The following is a 13,231-nucleotide window of genomic DNA, read 5'->3' as shown; positions in this document are numbered from 1 at the left end:
TGTGAAGCCAAGTTAGTTCCCCCTCTCTGCCTCCTGCTTGTGGACCATACTTAAGCTCTCAGTTGTTGCTCTAATGCCATGCCTGCCTGACTAACTGCATATGTACCTGCCTGTTGTCATGTCTGCTGCCAAGATGGTCCTTAACTCATCTCTGAAACTATAATTCCAATGAACTCTGCCTTCTATAAATTGCCTTGGTGATGGTGTTTCTTCTCAGAAATAGGAAAGCAAGTCATACAAAAGTTGGTATCAGAACCTGGCTTCTTGTTCTGACAGCCTAGATGAGCTGTCTTGGGAGAAATATTTGAGACTTTGGCCTAGGAAAGCACTTAAATGCTCTAAGCGGGGTAACAGGCCACTGCAGTAGGAGCCTGGAAGACAGTAGTGCTGATGTGGATTGTCGAGACGAGGCTCAAGAGATTTGGAGGGGAGGATATTAAGAGGTGGGATGGAGGCCATTTCTGTGATCTTATGCCAAAGGATGTAAGCATTTTTCCCCCTTGTCCTAAGAGTATTCCTAAGGCCAAACCTGGAAAGTTCTGGACTAATATCACTGGCAGAGGAGATTTCAAGACAGCCTAATGTTGACCCTGTTGCATGATTACCAGTGCTCATTCTACTGTGTGTCTACAGGGGAAAAGAGCAAGCCAGTAAGCAGCACTCCTCCATGGCCTCTGCATCAGTTTCACCATCAGGTTCCTGCCCTCCTCGAGTTCTGGTCCTGACTTCCTCTGTGGTGAACTGTGATGCGGAAGTATGAGTGAAATCAACCCTTTCCTCCTCCCCAGGTGTCTGTCCATCATTGCGTTTCATCGTGCGGCAATAGGAACCCCTAAGACAGAAATTTACCACACTTTCTGCAGAACAAGGGTACTAAGATACGGATTCCCTAGAGGGGAACAACTGGTGCACCACGGTAGTGTCAGCAATTCGGCCTGGCCAACTTACAAAAGCCAGTGCTAGGATTCACATGCTTAAAGGAGAGGCTGGGACAGTAAGGTAGAAGATGTGCAATGTGCAGAGTTTAAGGTGGTAAAGGTGGGTAGTCTGGAAGGACAAGTGAATGGAGACCAAATGGGAATCAGTGGGGGAGGGGGAGACTCGGGGAGATGAGACAATGTAGGGGAGAAGTCATGGAAGTTTCTAGATCCGAGCCAATGTTTGATTTGAAGAGTTAAATTTCAAAAAGTTAGTCATAAACAAGGTCCGGATGTACCTGAGGGAGACTATAGGGCTTGCCGGACCATTTGGAGCCACCCCCTCCCCTTCCTTCACTCCCTAGAGGTGAGTCATCCCCCTGCTGAGTGTGATGGATCATCCCACCCCACATTGCTGAGCTGCTAGGTAGCACATACTCTTTGCTGATGTAACTCCACGCCAAAAGTAACTACACCATTTGAATTAGCCAATCCTGTGTAACCGCGCGAAATTCCCTGGCTTTCCCTATATAAACCCCCACCTTTAGAGGCTCGTGGCTGTCGGCCCTCTATCTCCTTCGTGAGAGGTGTGGCATGTCGGCCCGAGACCTCTGTGTCGGCCCGAGATCTCGAGATCTCGAGATCTCGTTAATAAAGCTGCCTTTTTGTTATCACTTCATGAATGGCTTCTCGAGCTTCCTGGGGCATGCCGCCATCCCGAGACTGGAGTGAGAGTCCCAATTTGGGGTTCTTTCTTTTGTTCTTTCAGATTAAGTAACTACATTTCGTCTAAAGTTAGAGAAGCTCGCACTAAAAGTGTGACACCTTTTTTTAAGTTATGCCTCAGTAAACTTGATGCCTAGGAACAGCCCACACAGGTCTAAAAAGCCGGTTGAGTGGGAGGAGGTGCTTGCCAAACGGCTCCACGGGGTGGTCAGACTGGGTCTGCAGCTTTTAATTTTCCAAAGCCTACTTTTCACGATGGTTCTTAAATGCTTTGACCTCCCTTCTAGTGAAAGAAAGGATACAGGGGACGTGGACCTGTTTAGAAATGGTTCTTTTGGAGCACATCCCATCTGTGTTGTCAGGAAGTCAGCAGCTCAGCTCGCAGGTCCACAGCTGCAGCTCAGTACACTATCAAACACTTGACGTAATATTGACTCCAGGTCAATAGTGTCAGGATGGCAGCAGTGGTGGCACAACCTAGCAGAGACAGTCAGGCCTCAGCCGAGTCAGCACAACTGAGCAGGAGGGTTTCAGACCAGCAGGGATGCCAGGAGAAGTTCTCTGCTGTGCCTCCATAATGAGGTGAAGATCAGCGAAGACGCTAGACCGAGAAGCATTGCACACTTAGCAGCCCTTAAAAAAGCTATTCAGTGTCCCTGTCTATACAATGTCTGTACCCAACCTCAAGTCTTTGGAACCATCGGGCAAATCCTTATTAATACACAAATACCTGGCTACTGCCAACCAAAAAGGGGGATACTGGTAGCACGCCAGGCCTATGACAGAGGCTCCTCCACTGGCTTCATCCTTCCCACTTAATGTCCTCATGAATATATATGTATGTGTATGTGCCTGTGTGTGTGTATGTGTATATGCATGCTTGTTTTAAATGCATATGTATTTTTAAGTGGCTTAACTTATGACTGTTACTGCAAAAATCTCATCCAAACTCTACTGTGTGGGACGTGGCATTTTGGGTAAACTTCTCTGGTCATACAGCCAAGGCTCTAGAATAAACGGTCACCCTCTTTCAGGTGAGAGTAGTGACTTTTGTGCCCACATTCTTCCTGCTGAGTTGTGAAGGTATGGGCGTGTTGTTTGTTTCAGTTTCCATTTAGCAGCACACAGCTGTTTCCCTCTCTCTCTCTCTCTCTCTCTCTCTCTCTCTCTCTCTCTCTCTCTCTCTCTCTCTCTCGTGTGTGTGTGTGTGTGTGTGTGTGTGTGTGTGTGTGAGAGAGAGAGAGAGAGAGAGAGAGAGAGAGAGAGAGAGAGAGAGAGAGAGAGAGAGAGATCAGGCAGGAGGTAAACAGATAAGTGGAGGGCAGGTGCTTAAACTTCCTATTGATTTCAAACCTCCAAGAGGAAGCTGACTTTTTTTTCTTTTACAGCCCCTCCCCCCTCCCCCAAGCTGACTCATTTCAAGGGGCGGACCATGACCCTATTGGTTCACAGGCAAGAGTTTCTCCTGCTTGCCTCAGATTTAAGTCACTGTCTAAGTAAGCAGTGTGTTGTCTACCAGAACTACTCGCCTGCTACCAGGACAGCTCATCATGTGGGGTTAGTTGCCCCTGGGTGGACTGGGAACTGGCCTGCCTGACCCAAACCCGCCAAGAACTCACTGCCATCAACAAATTCTAACCTTCTCTACCTCCCTATCTCTCCCTAGGAGAAATGTTGGGCGCTGCTATAGGAGGAGGTTTGTTTCTTGCTCCAGCTGGTGAGGGGGTGGGGGGTGTGCTTTGAGGTGGGTGCCACTCCCAGCACTTGTCTGCTGCCGCAATCTGGGGCTGTCTGGGTGCAGGGCAGGGGCTGGGGCTGTGCTACCCTTACTCCAGGGATGAGCTTAAGGTTTCCTGTGCAGCTGCTCCTCCGGGCCTTATAGATAATGAGCAGAAAAGTAGATGAATGTGGTGAAGGCTGTGACGGGGAGCTGATGAGACCTGCCGGCTTGTTTTCCCCTCACACCCACAGGCCCAGTGAAGGATGATGCTTTTCAAGTGTCACTGCCAGACAAGACCATGGCTCTGTCACATCCTCCACTGATCTCTTTGCCTCCACCAGGCTCCCTGCCCCTCCCTTCCTCTTTACCTTGGGACCCCTTTCCATGCTCCTTAGAATAGAAAGACCGCAGAAACAGTCAAAGCATTCACGGGTGGGTCATTTCCCTGAGCCTCCCTCACCGAGCTCCTCTCCCTGCAGTTGTGGCTGTGGCAGCTGCACCCGTCGTCCTGTCTGCCGTGGGCTTCACTGGGTCAGGCATTGCAGCTGCATCCATAGCGGCCAAGATGATGTCTGCTGCAGCAGTTGCCAACGGGGGCGGAGTCGCAGCAGGAAGCCTGGTAGCCACACTACAGTCAATAGGTAAGTGTCAGGCCAGGCAAGTTGACCCGAGGCTAAGCCAAGGACTGTAACTGCCTTCCTATCCCTACAGTCCCACCTTCTTATGTGTTCTCCTTCTGTTCCTACCTTCTGGTTCATTCTGAGTGAGGTGGGGGTGTGGCTCGGGGGTGAGGGGTGCTCATTGGTAGAGCCGGAAGGAGCCTGGTGAATGTTACTGGGTTCTGAATCTTTACTACCTGGCTGTCTTTCTCTACTGAGTCTTTTCTGTCATGCTATGTCGGGGTGGGGGTGGGGGTTGGGGGCTTCCTGCATCTGGCTTTACCCACATCTATCGTCTCCTCTGGTCTATCTCTGTCTAGAGCATAGACCCGGGGTTCAGACAAAAAGAGGTGGGTTGTCTCTAAGCTTCAGGCCACTGCCTGTCACTGCCTTGTCTTCTTCCCAGGTGTACTTGGACTCTCCACATCAACCAACATCATCTTGGGGTCTGTTGGGGCAGCCATAGGAGCTGCCGGAGCCTCAGAAGTCTCCTAAGCACAGGAGCCTCCAATGCAAGATTTGATCTTAGGAGGTGACATCTCCACCAGTTTAACCCTCGATGAAGTCAGAGAATGACGGAAAAATAAAGGTGGTTTGTTGGTGTGGCTCTTTGAATCATGTTGTGGCCTGATAGTTTCATGTCTTCAGGCTTTCCTGCCAGCCTCAGCCTGGAGATCAGAGGGAGGGGACAGGTTGGCCAGCACACAGTTAGCAGGCAGGGTTTTATGTGGTCCCTGCAGTAGTGGAAATCTGTGTGGAGTGGGGGCTTTTTGGAGTATTCATGGACCACACTTTATCCATTATTCAAGGTCAAGTTGACAAGAGGATTCTGTCATGAGGCAAAGGTGAGAGGTAGCCAGGACCATTGACCTGAGAACTCTGAGTCCTTCCTCATCAACGGCTCTGGATGTCCAGGGCTATGAGCAGCCTATAACTACCCCACTGTACTTCTGAGAGGCTGACAGGAAACCACCAGGGAGTTAATTCACTGGGCTCAGCAAATGCACTGGTACCTCAGGAAGGAGAGGGAGTCAGAAACAGTCACCACCATTTGTAATGGCTATGCCATGGAAAGGAGACACAGATTCCTGCCTTACGTTCTAGAACTCTGACTGCACCTTCACTCAAGGCTGACAGGCATCACCCATGTGTGATGTATTATGCAGTGCTAGATAGGGTCCACACTGACACCTTGAAGTCTTGAGGCAGGAGGATACATTTGAGCAATCTCTATTAGTTCAGTTCCATTTATATCCTCAAACCCTTCTAACTTCCTAAGTTTCTTTCTAAAATTTGGGGGTGCCTGAATGACAAAATCAATGTTGGTTGCTAGCTGGCTTTCTGGTGTTTGGGTGCAATGGAGTGAACAAGGGATTAGGTTTACACGAGCGTTCTGGGAGCCCAGTGTGGGACTCCTGGGACTCTTAGGGTTTTCCTAGCAGCTGTTTTCAATCCTTGTAGAAGGGCTTGGCAAGACCTGTTTAGAGCCCCCTTATCCTGGGCAGCATTCACGGCTCCGTCGGCTCACACAGATTAAACCCATTCTAACTGGGCTGCACTGTCTGGCAGTGATATTTTGCCAGGCCCAAGAGTGGTTTGTGCTTGGGATCTGTGGGCATTCATTCTAAGCCAGCTGGTGGGTATAAAAACCTCTCTTGAGGAGACGGATGAGGGTCTAAGGATTTTCAGAGAATGGTGGGTTTATATGGATCACTGCTTGAAAAGGTGACATAAATCCAGAAAGGGAGAGTGGGACCCTTTGGGTCTTAGGACACTGCTGTGGTGGCTGCTTTCTTAGAGGGAGAATGAAGACTATGTCTGTCCCAGGGAAATCCCTCCCAGAGCCCCCGAAGCTAGAGCCACTCTGCATGTGAGGAGTGTAGGTGGGTCCCAATGGGAAGACTATCTCTTCTCCCCTAATTCACATGACTGTTAAATTATTTCTTCTCTTCAAGCACAGCCTAAGGGGAAATTCAATTTTCTTAGTCGGGCTGTGGAACAGAAGTACAGGCAGAGATTTTGCAGTGCTTTGGGCCGCCATGTGTCTCAGACAAAGGTTTTGATCCAGGTCACCAGCAATAATCCCTGAATACATAGTGGGGGTGTTGCGGGGGGGGGGGCTATAAATGCAAACCAGGCTCTGGCTTTGAGATGAGTGGCTCAAAGGGTGCCATGAAAAATTCCTCACGGGAATTGAGCAAACCCCATCCTGGCTGGCATCCGAGAGGTCAGTGAGGTCAACTCCTCATTTAGGGAGGGGCATAAGAAGGAGGTGACATTCTCAGGGTTATGGATCAGTAGCAGGGCAAAGAGCAGCTTCTGTTATGACATTTAGATTCACTACAGCTGAGCACACACCTACACCATGTAGGTCTGAGACAAGATGGCAGCAGGAAGGGTTGAGCCTGACCCACCCCCAAGCCCAGGTAGCAGAGAGCTCAGGTTCCCTACTTTTACTGTGCAAGCATCACACAGGAAGGGAAACAAGATTGGCAAGCACTTGGTTTTATTTCTTATTTCCACGTAGGCAATCTGTGATAGTAAATTGTCCCCTGGGGCTAATTAATCCCTCTCCGGATTAGACAAGCTGAGTGGCGACACCTCTGTTCCCATGTCTGCCTCCTCTCTTGCCATGTCAGCCACCTTGGTTTCCAAGTACAATTATCAGAGGAAGGAGTACAAATGCTTACAGACACCCATCACACTGGCCACAACGGCAGACCCTGTAGAGCCCACGAGGACCTTAGATGTCATGGAGAGTCCAGCAGCTCCTGGGAAGACACAGACGATGAGCAATAGGAGAAGGGGTGAAACTTTGAGGTCAGAAGGGGTCAGAGTTGCCAGGACCATTCAGGATGGTCTGAGACACAGGGTCTCCACCTTACCCCCGCTACCTCCCAAAGCATCTAGGATCCATGTCTAGCATTGTTATTTTGCAGGGGAAACTCCATACACTGACACTAGGTAATAGTCCAGCTAGGTAACATTCCCCTCTGCAGGGAAAAGGCTGAACCTAAGGGGTGGATTAAACCCGGGTAAACCATCCTGCAATCCTCCTCTCCCTCCTCCATCCCCCCCACCCCCCCCACCCCCGGTAAACACCAGAAAGAAGGGAAAGACAAAACAGAGTGGGCCGTGACCTCTCCTCCCTCTGGTCCTCCAGCCAAAACACTTACCAGCAGACTGCAGAGTGGCCACCAGGCCACCAGCTGGGACTCCGCCCCCATTAGCAATGGCTGACACAGACATCAGCTTGGCTGCTAGAGAGGAGGCTGCAATGCCTGACCCAGTGAAGCCCACGGCACTCAGCACAGGTGGAACCGCAGCTACTGTCATGGCTGTGGGAAGAGGAGTTATGTCAAGTGGGCTTGGGAAGAAAGATCCCCCACCCAATATCCTTGGGTAAACCTGGAGGACTTCCTGGTGTCTAGAGAGGGAGAGCATGGGCAGAGGGGACTGAGCCAGGGCATCTCCTCTCCCCTGTAACTCCTCCTCAGGAGAAGCCTAGAGAGCAAAAGGGAAGGGCAAGGCAAGAGGCACTCTCTGAATTCGAGTGCTAGTAGTCAGGATGCAGGGAACGCAGGAGGAGAGCAGATCTGTGTCATTTATTGAGGATTGAGTTCTTGCCTGGCTATGATTGGCAGCAAGACCTTCAAAAAGGCTGATTGTTGGGTTCAGTGTCTGTCTTGGTCGAATGCTGGGATAAGAGAGCAGCCCTGAGTAAGTGTTTCTACAGGAGAGAGTCTTGCCCAGGCATACATGGACCCTAACTGGAGTGACTGGAGGAGGCATCCCACAGTCCTGCTGGGTCCTCACCGGCATGTCAGAAGCCATCAAGCTGATGGTGCAGGCAGAGTGTTGGCCTGGGTAACTGCTGCTTGTCTGGTCAGGCATTTTAAGCTGTTACTAGGAAACTTGCTCCTTGCAGTTAGTACTGTTGCAAGGGAACTTTGTCCTATGCTGTTCGTACCGTTACTAGGAAACTTTCTCATGCCCGATTGACTGCGTATTCTGTAATGTTTTGTGCTTCGGTGTTCTTAGGAACCAATCACGATAGATGCCAGTTAGAACTCCTTTGTCTATGTGGTCTCAATAGCTGCAGCCTGAGCCAATGTACAGCTTACTTTTTGCACCTGTGTATGAGCCTTTCTAGATTTTCTCAATTTAAGTTGCCCTGTGTACAGACCTCCACATAAAAGGAATGTCTAAACCAATATAAGAAGCCGACTGGAACAAGACCACCACCTTGAGTAGGGGTCAAATAATGTTTTACGTTCCAAGTCTTTCCTGAGAATTGACATCCTACTTGGTAGAAGAAGCATGACCGTGGGTAACTGGTGTCCTGGATGACAGGCTAAGACATGACTGTTAGGCAAGGCCAGATTCCTCCCACAGTTGACTGTCCATAGCCAATGGGAAAAGGATAAATGTACAATAAAGACAAGTCCCTAAGGAAGACCCCTAGCTCTAAATCCTGATTGGTGAAATAACGTGGCGCAGATGTTTGTGGACTTCCGTCTGAAGAGCTCTGTAGGATTATGGCTTAGGGTAGCAGTCAGCTCCTGAGTCTGGTCTGAGGCCATGATCGATCAATCAGTCCTGGGGTGAATGCTCAACACACTAGCCTTCTCTGACTGAGATCAGTGGTCATGTGGTATTTCAGGCGACTCCTGGACCCCAACACACAGTCAATCTTTGTACATTCCAAGTTCCTTTCCCCTTCCTAGAGCCCCCTTGGTAAATACTATATGGGGTAAACAGTCCCAATTTTCTCTGTTAGGAGCGCAAAAGAATTCAAACCATGCACCAGGTCACAGGAGGTGGGCACCGGAGGAAGATATGGCCTCTCCTGCCTCTACACCACTACACTCCTTCCTTTTCTCTACTTCCTTCTTTCAGCCAGTTCCCTCATCCCATCTCCACCTTTGCCCCACTAACTCCGGGGAAGCCTACTGGGACAAGATGGAGTGTTTCCTGGCTCCATGCTTACAGGGAGAGTAGGAGGGGAACCTACACCCATTCCATGACATCACTTACCTCCCCCAAGCATGGCGACAGCAGTCTTGACTAGAAAGGAAAAAAAAAATCCTGTGAGAACAGTCACTGTCCCCTACCCTATCTAGCTCACAGGGAAGAATGAGCCCTGTATGTCCTTCCCTAAGAGAGAGACCCAGCACATATCTCTGCCCTGAGCAGGTCCTGACCGCTTGCCTCTAGAGAACTCAAGATGCTTCAGATAGATCTTGCATTGTCCTTCCTTCATCTGCCTGTTTGCTGTTTTGTGGAGAAGTCTGAAGTTACTTTTCTTCTCTCCCTACCATAGCATGGTCCTTTCAAACAAAGCAAAATAAATAAACAAACAAACAAAAACAAACAAAAAAGCGGGAGGCTTGGGGTACAGGTTGGTAGTAGGATGACTGCCCTGGCTTCTCTGAACAAAAGGAAAAAGAACAGTAGTCATGTAGGTATAGCTAGAAAGCATATGTAGCCTCCCAGGGAGTACAGAGTACTTGCACTGTAATTTAGGACTGGAACCTTGACTGATGTAGGGATGGTGACAGGGTACAGGCAGCAGGCAGGTAGTCATGATGCTTTTGAAACTCAATCCCTACCCCCAGTGACACATCTTCTCCAATAAGGCCACACCTCCTAATCCTTCCTAAGCAGGCCCACCAACTAGGGGCCAAGCATTCAAATATCCAAGCTTCGAGAACCATTTTCAGTCAAACCACAGTAGCTAACATGATGGATTCTTTCCCTCAAGATAGGACTGCTAGTTGATTTGAAGTAGGGTCAGTGTTTGCCAGACGAATTCCTTGGCCCCACACAAGACAGTATAACACATGGGCTCAGTTCCCAACAGTGTGAGCCATTTAGGATCCTGAACTCTACAGTCATTGGGGCCACATTGAATTCTCTGAGGTTCAAAGGATCAGAAGTTCAAAGGTAACCTGGAGAATTCAGCCAGGTCTTCAGTGGCCTCGGGTAAAAGGTAGGGGAATGAAAACCAGACTTGCCCAAATCAGGTGCTGAGTGGACAGAGGTTAGAAGACATTGACTGCTCACTGGTACTGGCTGACAAGCAGGAGAGCAGGTTACCAGTCTGTCTGGGGACTGTTTGCATACGGAGACAAGAAGGTCCTCCCCTAAAAAGGGGTGTTATCTGTCTGTTTGCCAGCATGCTGGACGCCATTGATGACCACAGGGAGGGCCTAGACTCTTGTGGGTCCTCAGAACTTCTGCCCTGGGCCTCTTCCCACCATCAGTCCCACACACATGTTGATTGTACAACTCTGAATTTCTTTTCTATTTATTGTCCCTGGCAGAAGGAAAAGCCCTACAATCCCTCCTGCCCAGGACCTTGGAAGAGTGGTTCACACTGGTCAATGAAGAGTAATATTGACAGGTATGGTGGTGTCAACACTTTGAGCAGTCAGAAATTTGTCAAAAAGATTGTCCCAAGCTTAAGGTCAATTGTCGTGGGCTATATCAATAGTGCTCTCTGAGCTAGCCTGGGCTATAGATTGAGTCCTCATTCTAAGAGAGGGGGAAGGGGAGGGGAGAAGGAGGGAGGAGGGTGAGAGGGAGAGGGAGAGGGAGAGGGAGAGAGAGGGAGGGAGGGAGAGGGAGAGAGAGAAGAAGACAGAGAGAGAGAATATGAATATGTTACCTTCCTTCCTCTGAGGCCATTAGAAAAACTTAAGGAACTAACCAATGTAATAGGCTAGCAATTAAGAAGGCATTAAAATTCTACTCACTAACATTCTATTGATCTTATCTTACCTCCTCTGGTAAATTCCCTATACATCTGAATACTTGACAAGCACAAAGGAATGTGAGAGGTGGCTTGTCATAGTTCTCCATGTAGACCTGGGTCCCAAGTAGGATTGTCAGATGGACATGCAGGGACAGTTACCTCCAATGGGGCAAACAGCCAAGGCGGAGGCAGGGAGGCTGGATAAAACGGTGCCAGCCTTCAGTGCTCCCAATGCAGATCCAAGTGCAGAAGCTCCAGAGCCCAGTGCAGTCTGGGCTAACAAGTTGAGCCCTAGAGGGTGAAAACATAGATCAGAGAGGGGTCAGAAGCCCCATTCAAACCCTCATGAAGAAACTGCTGTGGGGGGCTGAGTGTGTCTGCCCTGGGTGACAGAAAGGAAAAGAAGCTACACAAAGATTCTGTATACATTTAGAAGGCCTGATCCTTTATTCTCTTCCAGAAACAGTGGTGGGTTTTTAAGAGCCGCGTTCTCGGTGTGAGGAAAGCATCGGGAGGACCTAACGTTATCCATTGAGAATGTTGTATCCATTGCCCCTTCAGTCAGGCAAATGATAAAGAAAATCTTCACAGCAGGCTGGAAATTTGGGGCTGAGAGGGAAGATTTGTGCAGGGAATAAAATAAATAAAAACAGAGAGGCCTTCACAAGGAGGAAGGAGAGAACTTTAAGTCCATACCACGGCTTGTACACCCAGCAGGACCAACAGTTCCACAAAAGGTGAACTCTGGTGGGGAGTCCAGGAGAACAGATGGGAGGGACCCAGCTCCAGACCCCAGGCCAAAGTCTCAGAGGAGGACCCTATGAAGCATGTAGGTCTGAGTTTTCAGGGCCTCAGAGCCAGCCTCATACACTAGTCTGGTCTCCCTCAGACCTTTCTCAGAGACAAGACTGTGTTGGATGTGAGACAGTGGGCAGCTCTGAGGTCAGGATGCCGCATGCTCCATAACTGCCCCCTCCCAGTCCACTTTCCACCCGTGGTCACTCACCCTGTGAGCTAGCTAGGATGGTGCTGGATACCGCCCCTCCGGCTTTGACCACGGCCACTGAAGATGCCACCTTGGAGGCAATAGAAGCCACCAGCGTACCTGTGCCAGACAATGCCATGGGGACCGGTGTGCGTTCCAGATAGGAGCCAAACCTATGAAAAGAAGTGGAGCTTTGATGAGGAGATTGGAGACCAGGAGCTCCAACTTGGAAACACTGAATGGCTCCAGGCTGAGTAGAGAGGCCACTCAGAGGTGGCAGGAAGCAGTGGGCTTGGCCCCAGCCTTAAGGCGCAAGATCCCATTCAGTGAATGTGATTTCCTCCAGGGCAGAAGGCTCCATAGCAAAGACATTAGGGCACCAAACTGGCCACACCCAGCTGCTTACAAAAGGCAGGCTCTGACTACATTACTTACACTTAGAGCTCACTTCACCTAACCTCTAGGCTGCAGGGTCTAGTGGGGCCTGGGGTCCCTTCCTTCTAGGAACCCACCTCCTGTTTGGAGGAGACTGAGGTGGATATTTTACATATCAAAGCAGACCCTGCCTCCAGGTTCTCCCAGTACCCCTCAGTTCCTCGATGGCATACCCTGCCCCAAATCCTGAACTGTCCAGCCCGGAGGCTGGGCTGCTCCTCCCCCAGGTTTCTTCCCTGTATAATTCAGACACTTTGGTGGCTAATTGTCTCTTCCTCAACTTCCTTTCTCTCTCGGTGCATGCACATTTTTCTCTGTCTCATCCCCCTCCCCCATAGTGACTTCCCTGAGCTTGGTCCTTGTGGCCAGTGATCTTGCCTGAGAGCAGCTTCCCCATAGACCTGCCTGTATATAATCTAATCTGGCTTGAATTGTCTCATTTTGCCAGCTCAGGAAAGATAACCTATCACCTTTAAAGATAGGTGCCGCTGTGAGAGCTAGAGGACTTCAGAGAGAGACTGTACATTGGCCTCCCCTTCAGCCTCTGGGGATTTTTGCCTCCTAGGTCTAGGGTCATCTGAATAGGGTCTCTGTGCTGGCCCTACCTGCTGAAGATTTCCTGTGAAGATCCCGACACACACCCCCACCCTCACCACAACCAGAGCTGGATTTTGGATTTGTTTCTGCAAAATCCAGTTCTTCTCAGAGTGGAAAAAATCCACTGTGGTTGAAGAAGACATACCCAGTGATGTAAGTGAGAGGATGAGATAGGTTTTGGTGTCCCAGTTCCCTCCAGGCCTTAGAAGTCCACTCTGGGTGAAGATACACCTCGTGACTGAAGACAGCCAATGAGGTAAGTTTCCATTTCCCCAGCTCTCTTCAAGCAAGACAAATCCATTCTGAGGGAAGATACGCCCAGTGATGGAAGGCAGCCAAGGAGAGGTTTCCTTTTCCCCTGCTCTCTCTAAATCCTGTTTGGTTTGGAAAGAATGGCTCATCATTCTTTTACTGAGTGCTAATGTGTTTGCAATG

General features: G+C 49.7%; 2 protein-coding genes across 3 annotated transcripts; one reads left to right on the top strand and one right to left on the bottom strand.

Moving 5' to 3' along the window:
- Positions 1-3,150: 3,150 nt before the first annotated feature.
- Positions 3,151-4,637, top strand: Ifi27l2b (interferon, alpha-inducible protein 27 like 2B). The gene is made up of 4 exons (NM_206846.2): positions 3,151-3,200; positions 3,310-3,339; positions 3,843-4,004; positions 4,429-4,637. Exons 1-4 carry the CDS (start codon positions 3,194-3,196, stop codon positions 4,515-4,517), a joined length of 288 nt encoding a protein of 95 aa, NP_996728.1. The 5' UTR covers positions 3,151-3,193; the 3' UTR covers positions 4,518-4,637.
- A 1,874-nt stretch (positions 4,638-6,511) lies between these two features.
- Positions 6,512-12,983, bottom strand: Ifi27 (interferon, alpha-inducible protein 27). Of its 2 annotated transcripts, none has more exon segments than NM_203410.1 (6): positions 6,512-6,793; positions 7,199-7,360; positions 9,060-9,089; positions 10,939-11,070; positions 11,786-11,937; positions 12,942-12,983. In NM_203410.1, coding segments are annotated over 5 exon segments (549 nt in total). In that variant the 5' UTR covers positions 11,904-11,937; positions 12,942-12,983; the 3' UTR covers positions 6,512-6,686.
- Positions 12,984-13,231: the final 248 nt, after the last annotated feature.

This window comes from Rattus norvegicus, chromosome 6, assembly GCF_036323735.1.
Source record: "Rattus norvegicus strain BN/NHsdMcwi chromosome 6, GRCr8, whole genome shotgun sequence".
In the NCBI taxonomy this organism is placed as follows: Eukaryota; Metazoa; Chordata; class Mammalia; order Rodentia; family Muridae; genus Rattus; species Rattus norvegicus.
The sequence above is the reverse complement of the archived record's forward strand: the minus strand, read 5'-3'. Positions and strand labels throughout refer to the sequence as shown.